We start from the raw sequence: 21,628 nt of genomic DNA, 5'->3' as shown, positions 1-21,628 counted from the left end.
TGAGCAGATAGTGTTTCTGGCTGCGGTATATATATATATATCCATAGTGGTAACACTAGTATTTTCCCAGGATTTTCAAGGCTGTGGGTTTGGGTTTTTTGTTGTTTTGGGCTTTGGTGTTGTTTCTTTTTTTTTTTTTTTTCCCCCCAGACACCACTGCCAACTTAGATCCCTGTTGCTTTTAAAAAGTAATAGCAAAATCTATAAGGTGCTACTGACTTCCCTGAAACTAGCCAAGGGAAAGTTCCACCAGCTCCAAAAACGTATTCTTCCAAACCCCCTACTTTTCTACCAAAGCTTCCAGTTAGAGGTTACTTATTGGCAGAGCTGGATTAAGATCTAGAATACATCATAACATTCTCCAAACTATCAAGCTGCACCAAGGTCTTTTACCATCTCATACCACCACACTCTTCATACAGTCCCTCTGCTGCCTTCTCCTTGTCTCACCTCATCCAGGCCGTGTGTTCTCCCTTCTCTTGCTTCTTCCTCGGCTGCTCCCCCTTCACTGGCTCCCAACCACTTCACTTAACCAGCCACACCGGCACCTCATCTACACCAGCCAACCCACCGCCCCTGAAGCCACCCCACAGCTGTATATTGTCAATGCTAATTAGCCCAGCTTCATTCCTCTACAGGAATATACTAAACCCAAATTAATATAACCTTGTGCTTGGATTCCTGGAACAAACTCCTCCTTTGGGGAGCCAACCCCAAGGTTAGCTCCATCAGGCTGGGTCAAAACTAACAGAGGAAGAAGCAGGGAAGAAAGCCTAGCTGCGAGAAAGTGATGCTGCAATAAAATACAGTATTTCCTTGAAAACGGAGTTTCCAATAATTTTGCCTACAGCAAGTTATGATAACAGCCACTGCTTTGTATGAAGAAATAAACAGCTTTATGTTACTGACCTCTATCACATACAGCCATGAAATCAGAGTGCAATTGGAGTTATTTGCAGCTTTTTAGATATTCGTTTCTCTTCCCCAATGCTTAAGAGGGCTGACTGAAGCCAGTTTATACTAGATTAGGCTTCCAACACCTTCATGCATTATAGACTTCCAAATACATTTTTTTCCCTCTCAGGAGGTGAAAGTGTTGAGTCATTTCTTTTAAAGATCCAATGGAGGTTATCACTCAGAAAAAGAAAAAGCTGGCAGCTGAGGGCAGGGCTAAGTGAAAGGCAAGCAGCCCTGGAGAGCAGCGCCGGAGTCTCCCTGGCACTCGTGCTCCCGGCTCCCTTCTTTTGCTCTGCTCACCATTTCCTGGCTTAAATCAGCCAGGCACTAGCAGCTTATCCAAAATCATAACGTGGATTAACAAGGGCTCATCGGATGGAACCGTGTGCCAGAAATAATTATGGTTTAAAATGTAAAAGCCTGGCAGGAAGGGATTGTCATTTGTGAAGCCAGTCCATTTAATGGAGAAATAACCCGCATATTACAGTAGAGGATAATTTGGCAGTTACAGTTTCAGTGGCTCAGAGACATAAAATACAGTCTCATCAATGTGTAAGATTAGAAGTAATTATCCCCTATATGGTAAAGTCATCAGTTAGAAACTAGACTCTGTCTGGGGACGTTTTGTAATGATGCCTCAGGGACAAGTAAGATGGGACCTTTGACTTACATGATTTGGAAGGGACCAAGACCTAATTAAATCTGCAAACATGCAGTAACTGCAGTAAAAGGGATTTTAAAATATGAAACATACTCCCTTTCTCTAAACAAACTAGGTATATTACACTCTGGAACAGTAAGAGAATTAATCAAAAGACAGCGAGCAAACAGCTGCTGTGTGGCTGCCAAATAGAAGATGATACAGGATTATACAGTATTGAAGAACATTTAAAAAGAATTAAAGAATATTTAATCGTTCTTTTTTAAAAGATAAGGTTTTATTTAATTGTGGTGAAAACCAAACACACAACCCCTATCAAAACTCCAAGAGAGTGTTTTTTTCAAATCTGTTTCTCCAAACGCATAAGTTATAATAAACTCTGATTGCCTTAAATAAATAAAAGCTAGCTCTCTTGCAGAAATGGTATATAATTTACTTCTTCACTCATTACAAAAAAAGAAACAGACTTACAGCTTTTCAAAGAGGTATACACAGAGAGTATTATATTTTTTCTACTGACTTCCATATAGCACTTATCATCTTCCTTTTTTTAAAAAAAAAAAAAAAAAAGACTTGGCACTTTCTACTGGAGAAACGAAAAATTTTAAGTTAGCTTCTCAGAAATGATTGCCTCATTTACATGATCTATCTTCTCCCAAGGAAAAAAACCAGAAAAAAATCACTGTATGATATTAACATTTTTCTACCGTAACTCAACACTCTGCATTTTGTCAATGCAGAGCTGGATCATTAAAGCCTGGAAGCTAAATGTAAAAGTATTTTAAGGCCATGAACTAGGAGTGGTGCAGCAGAAATATACTGATCTCAAAGAGAAAAGAGTACCGAGATGAGCAAGCTTACACACTTTATCATGCTGCTTACAAAAGACTAATGAAAACTGCATCAAACTCATGCATAGGTAGGTCAATGCTGAAAGAAGTTACCACCCAGCCAAAAAGTCAGGTGGTTTTTTTTTTCTACGTTCGTAAAAAAGTCTTAAAGCAATTTGATCCTCACACATATGATGGTGGTAGGAATTTATTTTAAATTTATTTATTTTATAAAGGAAACATCTTCAGTTATTCCTGAGTCAATTCAGTGTTTTAACCTACCATAAAACGTCTGTGCAATTATACATTGTTTGGGGTTACCTGTAGAACTGTAAACTCAATACTCCTTATTTCAGCCAGACTTGGTCAAAAGATACCAACCCACACCTCCAGCTATAATGACATTATCCCATACAACACATCCACAACTAACATGTACCGCTAAAACCATGTTATTAGCATGATGACCAATACCATTCACTTCCAGAAAGCCCTATACAAGCCAGCCGCTGACGATAAAGGAGTCACCATGCATCTCACTGGGGATGTATAGAGCTATCATAACTCAAACACTGCCACGCCGGTCTGTGAAAATGAACGAGACATCATAAGCATTTAAAAACGGATTGGTGATTTCCTTTAACTACAGTGCACACATATGAAATGGTTTCTTTTCTGCACCGTAGAGTCTACGCTATTAGGTCAGATCCACGTGTCATTTCCATGGGTATCCATCCGTGCACAATGCAATTCCACCAGCAGCTCAGCGGGCTCTTTCTTTACAAGACAAGAAAATGTAACCACTGTGGGTTTGGTAGAAGATAATGATGAACTTGATGGCTAGTCAATCATCATGAGAAAAATCAACAACAATTTAAATGCTCCAGTATTTCAAGCCTTCGAGTGACCTTTCAAGAGGATTTCAGTTTGAAAATACAATATGAGGAAAAGCTATGGATTTTGGACTTCATCTTATATCCAAAGCCTTTGCTAAATGTCTCTTAGAGCTCGCTAGAAATGTAAAATAAACAGCAGTGGGGATCAAAGCTAGGAAAAAATAAATTAAGGAAAAGGTGGGCTGGTGCCCAGCCAGTGCTTGGGGTCAAGCAACATATATAACTATTTGTCTTTGATGATGTGTGTTGGAAATACCAACCAGCTTTCAGGAGGAGAGCAATCTCTTCTCAGATAGTCACTTAGACAAACCGGGAAAGACAGAGGTGGACACAGGAAAAAAAGAAAAATCCTTACAGGGAAAAATAGTTCCACCCTAACAGAGCAGTGCCTCTGCAGGGAAATGCAATGGAGAGAGGGAAAGAGGCGAGCTTTGCTGGGAAAACCCTGGGGACTAAGGAGGAAGCCTGCAAAGAAAGCCTTACTCCATCTACACCAGAATAGAACAGAACAGTTAATGCTTTTAAAACTGAGAGTTTTCCTGATATTTTTTTTTTTGGGTTCCCCCCTGCTTCACACCCCCACCCCCCACCCCCAAACTAAAAGCTGCAGAGAAGGTGGTTATAAAAGCCTCTGTATATTTGGACAGATTGGAGAGGGAGAGTCTCAGGTTTAAAAGAAATATTGCAAAGAACAGCCAAGACAAGGAAGACTGCTTTTATACATGGAGCATAAAAATAACAACCAAAGCAACACTGTGTAAGTTCAAACAAGAACACATAGCCTAGAAGTGCTGAGTAATCCAGAATGACTGCTTATTTTAAAAAAGGGGATATTGATATCACAGGCATCTCAGCAATATGATGGGATTAAGATAAATTAGTGGGCACTGTGAAAAAATCCCAGAATATATTATACAGAAAAGACAGAAGACCAGGCTGACAAAGAAGTAGAACCAAGGAAAATATACAATAAACTAAGCAAAATAAACAAAATACACACAGCAGTACCTCAAAATCTCCTTAAACTCAATTTCCATTTTAAAAGAGCAGAAGTATACTAAACCCCAATATTTTCCCAGAATGGCCCGGAACGGGGATGCTTACAGCAAAATACTGACACTAAATAACTAGGGGCTTGTCAGCAAAAATCAAAAAAGCAGAAATATGGTAGAGATCTGCAAAAACAACAAACAGCTTTCATAAGATGCTTAGGGAAGAGGCATGGACCTGAAACTACTGGGTGGATACACGCACAGTAAAAGATATTTTTTCTGCACAATACAAATTGTGAGCCTAAATGACCAGAACGAGGATATGGATTTCACTGGATCCTTGCTGTGACCCAGGGTTGCTATTATGTTCCTGTCACAGGGCTTCTATAAAAAAGACACCGTGGGCATCCTTTAGAAATATTTAGGAAAATAAGACTTTAAGAAATAACGCAAAGGTGGTTTTGGGGTGTTTTTTGATGTTGTTTTGGGGGTTTGGGTGGCATTTTGTTTCTTAGGTGCTTTTTATTTCTTTTTTGGTTTTGTTTTTTTTTTTTTTTTTTTTTTTTTTTTTTACAGATCAGATTTTTTGGCTGATACTGAAATCCGTAATGATGGTAAAGTCCTATACACAGGTAAATGGTATACTGCAAGTATTCGTGGATGAGAGCAACTGTTGTGTTTTGCTGTGAGATGATAATCTAAGAGATGTACCCAACTTTCCCATAAAGATAATCTGCAAGAAAATTCTGCCCTTTCCAAGGAGTAAATTGGTCAAATAACCCCATTATGCAATTATTTTAGTGTGTATAAAATGCAAAAAACACAACGAAAGGAGTTCATAGCTTCTGTTCTCTTTGATGTATATTTACAGGGGAATTCAATAAATTAACAAAACCGAAACAAGTTTAGAGGTTCCGCTTCAAATGTATTTGTGCCAAAACAACATGCACTGGGCTGAAGAAGCAATCTCTGTTCTAGAATAAAAGCTAAGCTGTTTATTGCAAAACAAAGCGGCACATTCTAGGCTTTTGCCCATCCCATATTATGGGAGAATACTCTAGAGAACAAGGTCATAAGTTCCATAGTCTGTATTGCTGTTAGGAGGCAAGGACAGATTTATTGTAAAGATTTGTCAACAACATCAGTGAGGTCACCATGCCCCAACACACAGAAAATGTTCATCTACCTGTAACCCTTTTACAGTTGCAGGCTAAATATTTCCTTAGCCAACACTTTGGCTTCAGAAAACACGTATTTACCTTATAAAGCTGTAATTTTGCATCATCGTTCAGCTAATTGGAGGTTTACTGTCATTAGTTTAGATAATACACATTTGTCTTACAAAAATAGCTTCTAGCAGCTTCTTTAATTTAACCTTTCTTTTAGCCTTCTTTTTCTACTGTCACACAACTAGCAATTCAGTGCTCACAAATGACCTCCTGTGCCACAATCGTGCCATAACAATCAATGGTAGAAAATTCATAAAATGGATTAAATCCTACAGCATTCGCTTTGATGAATTAGTAGAATTTGTTCCCTTTAGCTGCTCAGAGTTAATCTTTGATTTTTAGCTGAGTTCACTGCATTGGAAAGAAAAAAACAGGGACACATTGTATTTTTGTTACTTACATGGCTGTAATGGAAATAGAGCCACAGCATCCATAGCAGCAAAGCTGACTTTTAAAGATTTTTGCTGTTTATTTCTCTTACCTCACTGCTTAAAGCGATATATGAGGAGGAACTTCCCATGACAAAGTGTTTCAGGATAAAATTTGAGATTATTACATTACATGATAATGATTATACTTTCCTCCCTGGTGTCACACCGTGCCAGAATGAGGCAGAGCTGAGGATCATTTTCCCACAAAGCTTTAAAGGTGCCAAATGATCCCAAAGCAAAAAATTAACTCCATCGCTGCAAATCACATAACATGTTTTATTCAACATAAAATTATAGTTCAGTGTTTGAATTAAGGATTGCAAGGGAAATTCATTCTGAGCTTTTCCCATTTCCCTCATACTCACAGTTTGGCTAATGAACCAAGAAACCAATTAGTGAAACATCTCTATTTATAGCAGGTTGAGGTAATCTTTAGCCAGGGCACAGTTAAAACTCCTGCGCTGTGAAAAGACGACTTTTCATCTTCAGGAGCAGCGCTGTGGAGTTAATGAGCTCTCTCCACACAAAGCACCCACCATGGCACTCTTTGCCCAAAGACAGAGCCCTTGCCTCGCCCCAGCAGCACCAGCCGGCGAGCAGCAGGTCCTGGGTCTCATCTCCCCACACACACAGCATTTTCTTTCCGTTGACGTTTTTGCATCTTGGTGTGTTTTGGCACGTGGATGTGCAGCCCACGGTGGTGCACGGCAGAGGCTGGATGTCTGTGCAGAGCTATGGGGTTTGGAGAAGCTTCGTTTCAATGACGCATGTTTTCATGCATCCTCTTGCAGGCACCACCACCCCTTGGGTTTCCATCCAAGGCGCTGTGCTGAAGGCTTTCTCCCAATTTGCAGCTCTCCTCGCCAGGTGCATCTGCTCTGAGCCTGTGCTTTGTGCATGGCTGTCGTGGTTTCACCCTGGCTGGCAACCAAGCCCCACGCAGCCGCTTGATCCCCCCACCTAGGGGCATGGGAAGGAGGATCGGAAAGGAATGTAAAACTCAAGGGTTGAGATAAGAAGAATTGAATAGGTAAAGCAAATGCTGCAGGCCCAAGCAAAGCAAAGCAGGGAATTCATCCCCCACTGCCCACGGGCAGGCAGGTGTCCGGCCATCCCCAGGGCAGCCGGGCTCCACCACACGTAACGGCTACTCGGGAAGACAAACGCCACAATGCCAAATGTCCCCCCTTCCTTCTTCTTCCCCCAGTTTAGACACTCAGCATGGCGCCGTATGGTATGGAATGTCCCTTTGGCCAGTTGGGGTCACCTGTCCTGGCTGTGTCCCCTCCCAATTTCCAGTGCCCCCCCAGCCCCCTGGCTGGCAGGGCCCAAGGAACTGAAAAGTCCTATTTAGTATAAACATCACCCAGCAACAACTGAAACCATCAGTGTCCTATCAACATTGTTTTCACATCAGAGCAAAAATATAGCACTGTACTAGCTACTACGAAGAAAATCAACTCTATCCCAGCTGAAACCAGGACAACTGTCAAGGAGAGGGACTACAATAGAGGCCACTTTCCAGCTTCAGCACTGAGCCAGGGGTGTCGTCTGAGGTGCCCTGGTCCCATGGACCAATGGAAAGAGTGTCACACTTCAGAGACAAGAAAATCAAAAAGTTTGAAGATTTAAAAAGGGGAGGCAGAGGGGACAGTGCTTAAACCAGCTGATGGGCTAATGGGGATGGCATGTCTCAGCGCTCACCTTCTTCTCACACGCTGGGATGCACAGCTCAAAGCCACTCCTTCACGCCAGGTGTCTCAGATAGTTTCTCTAGTTATAAGTAAACGGCTCATTAAAGGGATAAAGAAACAGGAGATGGACTCTAGACCTAAGATTCAGAAGTGTATTTTCCCGGTTCCCAGAACAAACCCATTAGCTCAGCTGGAGCGTGGGCCAGGTAAAACAGTAGAGGGTTGATTTTCTCATGGGATAAAAGAAAGCACATGAAGGAATAGGGGAGGCAAGCCAATGCTAAAAGGAATTCTTAGCTCCAGGGATTGCTCATGCATTTTGCGCTACAGAAAGTACTTTAATAAAGTACATTAAAAAATAAGAACCAAGAACTGCAGCGAAGTCATTCCCTTCTGCTGCTGTAAAACCGACGCAAGCGGCACTGAGCTCTGTAACACAGAACACACTCTTGTTTGCTAAACCAGATTTCTTCCATGAGTTTCCATCCTCCTATCACTGGTTCTTAACACTGTGTTATTAACCTTGATTAAACTGATTAAAGATATGTTCCGTACCACAGGCATGTGTGCACAAGTGCAAGACATGTATGAGTTGCTCCTTCCTCTATTAAACGATATCAAGTCCTTACACACCTACCTAGGACCCCAAAACATCTCCCAGCCTCCCTACCACTTCTCACATACCTCAACTCGCGATACCTTGACACCCAGGAGTCAAATCCAATCCTACCCCTTCATACATCAGCCGGAATAACTGGCAGCTAATTGGGGTAAGTGTCTCAGAGGTGGAGCTCACCTGAGCTGGAAGAGGGGCAGAGTCATAAGGGTATGGAAAGGACCTCTAAAAGATATGCCTTTTTTTTTTTTTTTTTTTTTTTTTGGGTACTGCCTCCAAAAGTAGAGGTGTTTATCTCATGTAGCTTGGTGAAGAACTTGTATGAAGGCATTTGGGAGCAACCCATCCAATATTCGAGTAGCACTATGGCATGCACGTCACAGCCTGGGAATCCTAGGTTTAGAGGAATTTGTTTCAGTGGTACAGCACTTCCCAGGGATGATCCTCTGCTGCTGATACCCTTTCTTGCAATCAGCCTGTGCAACCCCAGTTGGAAAAGGAGAAAAACAAGAGAAGGAAAGCACTTACACTGGAAGCAGAGCCTGCCCGATGCATGCATGTTTAATGAGCCCTAGAACTGGACACAGTTCAGGAGTTGTATATAGACAGAGTCAGATTTCTACAAACACGAAGTGCAAGAAATAATTTGAACTACTCAAAACATTATTGAGCTGCAATCAACTAATCACTTAGGAAAAAACCAACAGTCACGAACAGCTTAATGTAAACACTTTTCAGCATGCAAGAATAGGCAAAAAAATAAACAAGTATGAGGCTGAATGAGGAACAGAATGTGTTATGGAAAATGCAGTAGCACTAAATGTAATCTAATGGTATGCTAAAGTACTGTGTCTTCTACTGTTTCTCGGCTGTAAAATTTTAAGGGGACCTAAGTTGTTTAGGTATATCTGTTATTTTTAGCTTTATTGTACTAGGTGCTCTTATAGCAAGGATTTGGGAATGGGCAATAAATATGGGAGGCTTTGCTTTTTTTAAAAATCAGTGCATCAATAACCACTAGTTTGCTGAAAAACTATTTAATTCAAATTTAACCAAGAGGTCCTCTGAGGCTTGGGCTCGATTCAGTGCTAGGTGCTAGAAGTCAGCCACTGCCTTTTTCCTTAGGATAGTAAAGAAAAAGGAGAAGGAACTTGACTTTATTTACAGCAATAGTTATATTACGAGAAGCATGAGACTTGGTAATTGAGTCAGGAGTAGAAGTGGAAGTCTCCTGTGACAGCCTGTAATTGTCAGAGCTCCAGTCAAATTCAGCAGACACGGATTCAAGGAATATTTTGAATGCCTGGATAGTACCTGTATCAAACCTGGCCTCCGGACCTCTAGAGATTTGCTTCTCGCTGCATTTTGGTCCTTCCATTTTAATACAGCAAATATTAACCAGACAACTGTACGTGTAATTCTCCACTTCATGCTAAAAACATTTCATATGTAAGCGTGTAAAAAATTCCATCCCCTAGCAACTGTGAGATTCCTGCTTGAAAGAGTGATGGGAAAGATGGGGCTTCAGGAATGTTAGAGTCAAGCAAGGATTCTGTGGGTGTGAAATTGTTGGCAATTATGTCTGATCACTGGCTGCACATGTTTTTGCTGAATGTGTTTGAATTTACTGTAGAAATTGGCCTGTATTACTGAATTCTGGGAGCCCTGATTAAAATAAACTGTGTTCAGGATAGATGTACTGCAGAGAGACTGTCGAGTCCAGGGAGAGCTCTGTATGAGCAGGAGGTGTCAGAAAGCACCACAGCAACAAATTAAAGAAATGAATCGTCTCAGGAAATATTATTGCTGGTTTCTGAAAACAAGCTAAAACGCAGTTGCTAGCTGAGGAACACAAAAGGGAAAAGAAACAACATTAAAAGTAAGTAATACAGCAGAATTTGGATGTGAGTAAGAGGCAGAGCAGCTCACTGAAGATCCAGACAGTAAATGAGCATGGATGATTAAGACTAAGTTGTTACACAGTAACCTGCTGTGATTACCCATGGGCTGGAAGGACTGCGGAGACAGTCCCGGCACCTGACACAATGCCCCTGGCTCACTCCTTCTTCAGCTGCCTCTCACGAACCTGGAACAGGGATTCACTTACCAGCCTGTAAAACCCAGACGGCAGCACAAGCTTCCCTGCAGCCTGCTGCGCTGCCCCTCGGGTTCCTCCTCCCTGGCTCTTTCTGACCTTTTTGCTCCCCGAGCTGGACGAGCTCCTGGAAGGAGCCACCGAAGCAGCTCTTTAATTCTGCACAAGCCTACCAAGCCCACATCCATCCTGCTTCCCTTGGCCACTTCCCGCAAGCGTTCCCTGTGCAGTCCCGTGCGGTCAGGGAGAGGTTTGCTGGTGATGACAGAGTGTCGAAGTGGCAGAGCTGCCCCAGCCGGGCGCTGCAGGAGCTGTGGTCCTGCCCCGCTGCACCCTCTGCTCCCTACGCCAGCCTCGCGGGGTGAAAGCAGCGGAGGCTGTGCCAGAGGGGGCCCTTCTCACAGCCCCTGATGAGCCTCAAGCAAGAAAAAGACTCCCTAGTTTTATGGAAGAGGGCTCAGAGGCCCATTTACAAGCCCTTTTATCTTTCCACCTGCAAGAGGAAAGGGACCTGCAGTGGTGTTTGGCTCACACTCTCACATCCTCCTCCCACGTACAATAACCAAGCCAGCCCACATTTCCCGCAGGAGAGAAGCACATGAAAGCGACTGCGAACAGCTCGGCTGCTGGAACACGCTGCCGAGGGAGTTTTTGGCTTTGGGTAGCATGGCAGCAGAGAAAGTGCCATCAGCCACACAAAGACGAGTCAGGAGACTAACGCAAGTTTCTGGCCAGCAGACTGGGTCTCCTGCCTCCACGGAGGATGTAAAAAGCACATCAAAACTTATTTCATGATCTCACGTTGCCGCCATGGATGTGGGTATCCAGAAGATGATGTTAAGTGTGGTTGTGTGAGGGATGACTCTCTGGACCACGGCTGGATTTTGCACGGCAAGGCTTCGGCCCTTTGGGTGAGGAGCAGGTCCTCCTCATAACATAAAAGTACTTATCCTCTGACACAGAAGCATCTTTCTGCTATCTTACTTATAACCTTAGATTAATCTGTTGCTTTAAAATGTCTGTAGCTGATATCATGACAGTTTCCTTTTAAAGAGATTTATTTCACAGCTAAATGGCTAGTTTGTATTCTGAAATCTCAGCTACCAGGTTGCACAGCTTTTGGGGGGGTCTTCAGGATTAAAGTACTACATTTCTGTTTCTCAGACTGTACTATCTGCTTCTCTAGTCATCCTGCTATGAGGCATTTCTCCAAGAAGGTGATTTTCCCTCCTGTTCACCATGTCTTTGGCAGAAGATGCACTTTAGTTAGCTAATTGAATATACTTGGGTTGTGCATCAAACATCAGTAATAGTATAAGGCAGTAACATTATGTCTCCTGTGAGAACAAGTCACAATATACTTAATATCTGTAATATATTGCTGTGATAACAATTTGATGCAGCTGTGCTTTTAAATATTTGCTTGGCAGAGTGACTAGCAAGCACCAGGGTCTGACAAGTAGTTTTTCAGGAAAGAGGATAATGTAATGGTGAAGGTATGGATGCTCTTTGCTCCTTCCCAAAGGTGATGCAAAGCGTTGACCACCTGTGGAGGAGCCCATGGAGCCCCAGCCTGGGCAGCTGCTCTGCCCCTAGGGCCAGCTTTTACCAGCTTTTTTACCAGTACTCAACTCAAACACAGCCATATGCTGTCCTCCGGGTGCCTGATCCCAGACACATTTCCAGTTCTTCTGTGAGGCTGTCCCCTCTGCTTTCTGCTCCTCCTCTGGCTCTCCAGAGCATTATCGACTCTCCATTTCTGCGTTCTACAACTGGTATAATAGAAAGAAAAACTCTGCTCACACGTGCCTTGTAGGAGTACGTTCTGGGTAGGGCATCCTTATGTGTACATCAGAAATGGCTATTTTCTCTCCATTTTGCAGTTTCCTTAATATAAACAATTCAGCTTCTACGCTGATTGAAAACTAGTGTATCCCAGCATTTTGAGACCTAATTTAAACTAAAACAGCCTCTGTTTTTATGTATGTCTTTTTTTTTTTTTTACCTCCCAGAGGATTCCAGTGTCTCTCACGAGGTGTAATCATAGAATGATTAAAATTAAGCCCTTTCTGGAGCAGTCAGTAGAAGGCATATTGATAACTTGCCTTCCTTACCCATTTCAGTGGAGCAAAAGGGGAAACCTTAGCTAAGCAAAACAGCTAAATGTCAGCTGGTAGAGGTAATCTGTGGAATGCTCAAAATGTAGTAAATGTAGCCAATGTTTCTTCTAAAGTGCAGAGAAGCAAATAAAGATTTTTTATGAACAAAGATTACATTGCTCCAAAAAGCATACTCTTTTGAAGCATGCTGAACCTAGTACTTTGTTCATCAGTTATGATCTCCACCAGATGCATAACACCTACAGCTCTTGGTGACACACTCATCTTCTACCCCCAAAGTCCGTAAGTCACCAACAATGGCCATAAACAGAAACAAAAAGTATTAAGTATCCGTAAGCAGAAACGGGACCTTGAAATTGTCAATACCCATGGCCAGGTTCACTTGGGCACTGGAGGATGCAAGCACAAGGCTCACATTCATCTCCATTAATATTTTTAGTCAGAGCCTAAAGAACAGTGAAACAAAGTAAGCTGCAAGAGAAAATGCATATTAGCATTTAGATTAATAGTTATTATCTCCATTTCCCATCACCAGAAAGCAGTGAAATACATGATGATGGTTTAAGATTTTTTCGGAAAGGTTAAGGGCTCCTTGAATTCAAAGGGCTGGGAAACACCGGGCTGTAAGACAATCGGCCCTGGCCCTGACATGTGCTGCGTATCCTCAATGCATCTGGACTCTAGCTGGAATTAATATTCATATTGCAGTAGCAATTAAAAGACAGAATTAGGTCATGAGCTGTTGTTCAAGCAAATATGCAAGCAAAGAAATAAAATAAAATAAAAAAAAAAACCCCAACAAAAACCAAAGCAAGCAGCATTTGCCCTAAAAATTTCAGCACTGGGAAATTTGGAAATGTGAGATAACAAAAACAGGAGGATACAACAGGAAAATAAAATTTTGGGTGATTTAGCTAGCTGCTCACCTTTTCACCAAGGGAAGGCTGTTACCACCAGGCAGCTCTCTGTTTGCATCGTGACAACTCAATTTTAAGGAGAGGACAAGGAATGGTTGCACTGGCGACGTTCAGCACCTGCCAAGCGCTGAGCGCTGCCTGGTGTGCTTGGCCCCGACACGTGGGCTGGTGCTGCAGGTGCGGTACGTTTCTTTACACCTACATACAGCATTGTTTGCAAGTCATTTCTGTGGCTGGAAGGTTTTTATAAAAGAAACCATAGCAACCCTCCAAAATCTATTGTCCATTCCAGCACACAGCTTTTTCTGTTCTCCCATTAAGTTCTGTATCTCCGTCCAACTATTATATTCTATATGGAAAGGATTGTATGAGAGATAGAGCCACAACGCGCACTACAGTATGTCATACTGTGTGACAATGCACATTGTATTGTCCACACCCTATTCTAGATGTGGAAAGTGAGAGTGAAATCATGTTGCTTCAGTTCCTTTTTTAAAATTGGGCTGAGAAATTTTGTGCTGTTATCTGCAGGCTGGCACGGAACCTCACCGCAGACTGCTTTTCTGGTTTTGCAATACTGCACAATATTATTAGTGAAGGTGAGCACCCACCTTCAGTTTAATGGGTGTCTCATTTTCATTCAGTCACATTAACAACAAGATGGTCAAACAAAATTTTAGCAAAGTGAGAGCCATCCACACAGCTGTTGATTAAACTTTGCTTTCAGTATGATTTAGGCAAGTATGATTTGTTAACAAAAAATGACTACATGGGGAAAACTGTACCCTCCTTCTGTAAGACTTTGCAGGGGAACTCTGCCTGTTAAAGCCTGATATTATTGGGGGAAAAAAAATAACATAATAAATTTAAATGCGTTTCCAAAATAGCCCTCGCTACACACAAGAACTATGGGTAGGACTGATTTACACGTACTCCCCTCTGACGGCTGTGAATGTATATATTTCATCTACGTGGCCAAAAAGCTGGATGTGAGGAAAGCTGTACCAGCCCTGCACTGGTGACCCAGAGAGGAAAGCGGGCTCCTTAGCATCCGAAGAGCAGCAGCTGGCGGTTTCAGAAGAGGTGGTGGGCAGAAGAGTTGCAGAAGGTACCTGTCTGTGTGCAGCCATGGGTTCTACCTTGCCCTCACTTCCCCACTGGCATTTCTGAGCCAAGCCAGGGGAGACACCTCCCAGCCTGCCCGCCCGTTGTGTACCCGACCTCCCAACTTTACATCTGTGTAGCTCTAAGAGATACTAGAGGTCAAGACCAATAGAAGTATAAAAATAAATGCAATCAATGAAATTCAAAGAGACGGATTTGAATCACAATCCCAGAGGTGCTGCATGCCACCCACGAGGACTGCAGCTAGCGTTACCTTCTGCTCAGTCTTCTGAGCAGAACTTCTTTTCCGTGTGTTTACTCTTGTCTATACTATAGGTACAAGGGAAATCGTATATCTTTTTGACTCAATTCTTCATCTTCCAAAAGACGGCCCAAATAATTGAAAATAGTTCAATTTGTCGCTGTTTATTTTATGTTTGTTCTGCACCATTACATTCTCTGTCCCTTACGAAGCCAGCACTGGTGGTCTTTAATCATCAGGAAAGGTTTATATAAAGGCAGCAGAGACATTTTCGGTTTCTTGTGATACATCCCTATGCAGGACCCTAGTTATGAGCGGTAGCACGCCATCAACGACTCAAGATACAACATTCAGCGAGAGGCTGTGTATACTTTGCAGGGAGTGGAGGCAAGATGATCCATGTTCAAAATAGACAGTGGTCATCGCTGTATGCCCGACAGTAGTTTATGCTGAATTTTCCCAGTTGCTCCTGGTGGACTGTCAGGTCTGCATGCGACTGAGGTGTTACACCATCAGACAACTGTGACTAATGCATGTCGCACATCACTGATGGGAATCTGAGACAGGTTTGGATCTGGGACCACACACATCGGTTCGAGTGTGACTGTCCTCTGCTCATCCCTCCCTTTCCAGGCAGATACAGAGACAGAAACATGACATGAAACTAGAGCAATAGTGTGTGAAAGCATGCTCTTGAAGCATGCCCTGAGGGAGATGTCAGCATGGGGTTGGGCTGGACCACAAAGAGGGTGAGGACGGCTGCTCCTCCAGGCCTGGCTGCTGTCAGACACAGAACAGGATTTACAGCAAAGGAACGAATGGAGAACAAGTAAAAACCTTAAGTAGTTCATAGGCATTGCAGTTTTATCTGTGCTGTTGTCGTACTTAACATGTATCTTCATACCAGCTCAGCTTTTCCACTTAGAAGTCACGAGGCAGCTACTAATAAGCATATAATTAAGGCAGTTATGTTGGTTTAGTCTTTTGTTAAGGTTAAAGACCAAACTGAGCCATCCACAATGTCTTGTGGCTTCCTTTTGCGAGAGACCGTTCTCTGGTCATGCACATGGCACTGCTGTCCACAAGGTCCTACACGCAACCCATGCGGCCAGTCCCATCAGAAAGACACGCAGGATGGTGGGACACGTGCTCTGCTCCATAGCCAGTGGCTGCATCGTGCTACATCAGCTGAAGTTTGCTGAGTGGCTCTGACTTGGGGGACCAGTAAAGTAAGTGGTTGACATTCAGCCAGTGCTCAGCTTTCCCAGGGCCAGACCTTGCTCAATCCGCACACCGTGCTAGCTGCACACTGGCTTTTCCAGTCTTTCTGCTTTCTCTGCCACAGGCTCCCGGATAGCTGCAAAAAAACAGCTAGAAAATTTCCCCTACTTGTACTTTAAAACTTGCCTTTTATTTTGAGTACTACCTGGGCTTAGAACAAGACGTTGGTATTGTTTCAAATATCTTACCCCAGCATAACTACCATTTCTACAAGTTTTGCAATGGAAGCCCTAAGTTGGAAACCTCAGCAAGCTTCCATGCTGCTGCAGCAACATCCATCAACTGCAGCAATGCCCACAGCCAGGCAGAACAGCCACAATGCACTGCCTTTGTGTCACCAACCCCGACGAGCAGCAAAATACGTCTTATACAAAGGAGGGGAAGCTGCCAAGCCGTGAAGAACCTGCTCTTGCCATTGCTTACAGCGTGCACACCCATGGCTTTGCTCTTACAGAGCTTCTAACCTGGGGAAATAGTGGAGACTACGCATTCCCCTTCCCTCCGCCTTGGGTGGGGAGCAAGGAGGCATGGGCATCTTCTAATGAAGAGGCACATGAGAATGACATGTCAGGGATTACAGAAAACACCTCTTCCTCTATGTAGTTTGCATGCCCAAAGAAAAACGGGCTGCTCCAAATTGCTACAGACATGATTTCTATACAAAATGAGCTGAAACCATTCTAAAGCAATTTTTTTTGGCCAAGTTTTAAAGACTTCACTAAATTTGCACTAACAGCCACCTCTAAAGTTCACAAAAGGTAGTAAAAATTAGAACACGCACCTGACCTCTGCCCATTGCCGGAAGGAGATCCTTAAACAAAAATAGCTACGTGTGGGTTTTTTTAAAAATAATTCAACTAAGGAGAACAGATGTAGAAAAAACCTTCAGAACTGTGGTGATCGAGTTAATGAGCAACCCATGCTTGTGGACTTCTCCAAGGATTAGGAGTTGAACTGATGGGCAGCGGTGAAGGGACAGAAAGGGATTTACCTGGAAAGAATTAATGTTTCTGCTGGGACCCTGCATGGAGTAAGCGAACAGAAATGCTGCTGGCAAGGGCCACCCCAGTGTCCCCCTCAGAAGCAGCTGCCCCTACCCTTCCAGCCCCTTGGCACTGGTCATTTTGTTTCCTCCAGCACTCTACTGTCCCTAAAAGCCATGTAGCCTCAGCATTAAACTGCTTCTACATGGTAACCCTGTGCAAATAGACACGGGTAATATAGCACACCTCACCGGCAAATACAAAACTCCAAAACCTTTGCCATGTAACAAAGCTGGTAAGAACTGTCAGTTCATTCTCGATACCTCAGTGCAACCAAGAAAAGCCAACGAGTACCGAATACCAGCTTCACTTCAGTGTAAGTTTTGTACACCATCTGGAACACATCACCCGTCACATTTTTACTTTCTTTCTATTTTGGCCCCTTCAGTGTGCACAGAAAAGAGTATTTCCACAGAGGAAGCATCTTAACACAGCAATGACTGCCATGGTTACAGGGTAACGTCCACGTCCACGCTGGCATCCAGCACAAACACAGGTTAATAGCCTGCAGAGCACCAGGAATGGTTCATGACTATTTATACTTCTCAACCCAACGGCACCGAAGGCTTTTAAGTAATTAGTTTTTCCTCATTAACAGATGCACTGCCTGGGAAAGGGCACACAGGTTGTCCTGAGCCCCATCCTGGATTACAGGGCAGCACTACACGGTCTTGGAGTGGAAAGCTCAGAAGTGCCAAGCTGGGCTGGGGGTGGGGGGTAACGCAACTGCAAAGTTTATACAAATGCGTTATTCCCAAGGCGGAACTGCAGGTGTTATTTTGGCAACATCAGAGACCATAACCGCAATAAAAATATTCACAGGACATTGCCACAGACCCCATGCATTTAATTCAGAAAGATGAACAATATTTGTCAGGGTCACTTTTATGTAGACCTAAATGTACTTTGTGAGAAATTGGGTGTCGTAGTGATTTTTTTTGCTAAAGTTGCACCCTATCCTAAAAGCAGCAAAGCTTATACAGCTCATGTACCAAAAAGTAATTTACAAACATAATCAACAGGGTGAGCAGTGCTATTCCACTGCAAGCACATCTCTCATAAAATATGTGGGATTTGCACCTCCTCACTGACCCATCTAATACCTTATTCCATTTTTCTCTTTCATACTTTTAGAAGCAAAATAGACATTTGGTGAAGTATAATTTAATATTATCACTAAGGCATTCAAACACATCACTAAAACCTGTGTTGCTAAAATTACATTAGAGAAAAAAAAACAGGTAAACCAGACACTGTTATCTCCTTGAAAAATATGGGCCTTTTGCTGCAGCACCTACTGATGTGACTCTACCGAAACCAACAGGATTACTTACGTGAATAAGGATAACTCCCATGATTAAGGAGTGCAGGATTACATCCATTGTTTGCATATCTCCTGTTATTTACATATCCCTATTTTCACCTCGTTTTTTTTTTTTTAAACGCAGGGCATTTAATTACTGTTAGCACTAGATATCATTATGCTGCACTTTTATCCCTTCAAAATTCGGCTGTCTTTTGGATGTCAAGTAAAAAGCTTTTATGATCAAAACAAAGAAAATAAAGTAGAAGCAGCAGAATCTGGACTATGCAATTAAAAGCAAACAAAGTGAAGGAGAGCTTGTTATCCACATTCAAAACTTATTCATGATTCACTTCATATCCCCGCTCCTACCTGTGGCCTCTGCTCTTGGGAGCTGATTATTTATATGAATTTTTTAACTGTGCCAAGCAGCGAGTTACCTGAGAGTTCTCAGGCAATGCTGATAGTATCACTACTGGAAAAGAACAAAAATCAGGCAAACAATTGAAACAAATATCGTAGGTAGGTAGACTGATAACGAATAATAAACAAAAACACCTTATAAAGAAGTGCTAAGTCTAGCTTTAGTTCCCTGCCGCCGTATGTTTTACATACAAAATATCTCTCCTGCCTATCCTTAGAAAAATTGGGTGAGTCACCCCTACTTTCAAGTACTTTTTGACACAAGAGAATCATTAATGCAGGGGAAGAATGTTACACAGGTCTCAGTTCCTGGTCCCAACCCAATCAGCAACCCAATTCAGCTGAATAAAGAGCAATAACCAAAGTTACACTTCCAACAGGGAACACACGCTTCTAAAAAATAACACATGTTCTTCCAGAGTCCCCAGTTTGACACCGAATTACGTGAGACTCAGGAAATCTTGGATCCTGCTCTGTTTTAGTAGCATGCTACAGGGATTTGAAAATGTAAACAATACAAGTTCATTTAAGAAGGCTGGTTTGTAACTTTAGCGTCAGTCCTGTACATAGCTGACTTTCTACAGGTAAAAATCAAGCTATAGCATGCCTCTTTAGACATCTTTCAGTGATCCTGAAAGCAAAAAGAATGCAGAGCATTTTCGGCAAGCCTGGCAAAACACCACACGCTGTAGGAACCGTAACCTGAAAATCGCTTACGGCGGGGTCAGAAAACGTCACAAGTTGCGCAAACTTACCGAAGCGACCCATTTGCTTCCACGAAGAGTAGCTGACGGTCAGGTACATCTGAGTTACAAAAGACTGCGTGTCCCGGGTCCATTGGGCGCCAGGCGTGAGGCGCAGAGGCAGGCAGCCATGGCGGGGCAGGCGTGGGGCGGGGGGCTCTGCGGAGGGCATTGGGGTGCTCCCGGGGTGGCCAGGGCCCCCGCGCCGCTGGGCCACGGCCACTTGTTGCAATGGTGACAGGGAAAGCCAGGAGCTGCCTGCTTGGGCTGCCAGGGCATGAATAATTCATGCCCCCCGCCTCCCCCGCATTAGCATGCTGCTCAGGCAACTCCACTGGAGCAATTCATTTTGTCCTTTGTCTTCAGGAAAAACTTGCGGGATTAATGAGGGTTGTCTGTGATGATAAAACCTGGGCCTGCTGATTTATTTAGTCTGATTGGTTAGAATTTGTGTCCCTAAATGCAGGTTTTACGGCCAGAATATAAATTCAGCTGTGCATCCTCAACCTTAGGCAGGTGTGGGTTGTTTGGCGGCAGCACCAGTACCTGGCTACAGCACATGAATGTTTCATTTTCCTGACGTAAATATCAGAGCTGGGCTCTTTGTTCCTGAGTGCTCCTTGAGCAAAGTTGAGAGGAAAACTCCAAGTATGCTGCTAGCACGTGGGTTTGTGCATATTTCTGTAATGACCTCTCTCTTGGACTGCTAAATAGCTAACACCTGGCTTCCAAAATGTCCCTGTACACGATGGGGGGGGGGGGAGGGGGAGGGGAGGGGGCATGTGTGTGTGTGTGTGTGCAGTCCACAAGGAAAACCAGCAAATTTGTAATTTACTTTTTTTTTAAAAAAAAAAAGTCATATTTTTTTCCGGTGTTTTATTTAAAAGAAAGTTTTGAAGGTGATATTTTTCAACGGGCTATTTTCATTTTTAATTATGTTTTCTAAAAATAATTAACAGAAGCACCATTATTTCCCTCACAGTTTACCATCCAGAAAACTACAATAGCTGAAAATAGTAACAATAAAATAATCATAATTCTGAATAACTGATCACAAAGCTACCAACTGAACACGATGAAGGTTTTTTTTAATCAATAACCTGTGGAGTCATACAATGCATTGTTGGGATACATAAGCACAGTTTTTTAACATTATATCTGATACTGCTAAGAGCACTGGAATACTGTATTAGTTTTCCATATTCTGTATTAGGTATCCATATTCTAATTAGGACACTGGCAAATAAGAGTGTAGAAATTCACTGCAGAAATTATTTGAACTCGCTAAGGAAAAAGGTCTTAAAAATATGTGACTCAGTCTGGTTTGCTGTCAAAAAGGGTACTGGGAGTTAACTCGACTACAGTGTACAAAGGGCTTTACAAGGGGAAAATACCTGGGATAGAAGTATGTCTGAGGTACACATTTCCAATGGAGAAGGTGATTACCTACTTCAAAAATCTACTGAGCACACTAGTAACCTTGACATTTTTCAGATACCTTTCTAGAAGATATGGTTTTGCCAAACAAAAAACAGAATGTTGCTGGACTCAGAACATAAGAACAAATTCCTTAAAATCCTTTTGGCATTTTATTGTGTTTGTGTAGTTCATTGAAGTTTACAGTATGTATCCTCCTATCAGTTGCATACAGTGATTCTGGTAATCTTTAAATCAAAAATTTTGCTATGATTTCAAGATTTCATCCAGAGGACCTTTACACTGCGATGCAAATTAGGCTGATGAACTTTTCATGGCAGACTTCACGCTGCTGAGCCTTTCTAGAACAACCCAGGTGGCTGCACTTTTCCTCCCACCACGGTCTCATCATTCCAGTTAAGGCAAGAAAGAAAACCAACTTGGAACATGAGGATATGAAATAATTTGATTTTGCCAGAGAACTTACAAGTAAAGCTTATTTCTACCTCCAATAGTCTTACTCTAGACTGGTTTAGACCGAGAAAAGCACAACTTTATTCAGTGTTTGATGCAGATGGGACTGAATGACTTTTAAGGCATTGACCACCAGTTTAG

General features: G+C 42.7%; 1 protein-coding gene across 1 annotated transcript in view; it reads right to left on the bottom strand.

Annotated features, from left to right (window-relative positions):
* Nucleotides 1–19,769, bottom strand: part of C9H10orf90 (chromosome 9 C10orf90 homolog) — a 68,115-nt gene extending 48,346 nt beyond the window's left edge. The window contains exon 1 of the mRNA XM_037400054.1: nucleotides 19,610–19,769. Within this exon, the coding sequence (XP_037255951.1) occupies nucleotides 19,610–19,769 (160 nt within the window). The remainder of the gene's footprint in view (nucleotides 1–19,609) is intronic.
* Between the last annotated feature and the right edge of the window lie 1,859 nt (nucleotides 19,770–21,628).

This window comes from Falco rusticolus, chromosome 9, assembly GCF_015220075.1.
Source record: "Falco rusticolus isolate bFalRus1 chromosome 9, bFalRus1.pri, whole genome shotgun sequence".
NCBI classification, from domain to species: Eukaryota; Metazoa; Chordata; class Aves; order Falconiformes; family Falconidae; genus Falco; species Falco rusticolus.
Note: the sequence above shows the minus strand (reverse complement) of the source record. Positions and strands in the feature narration are given on the sequence as shown.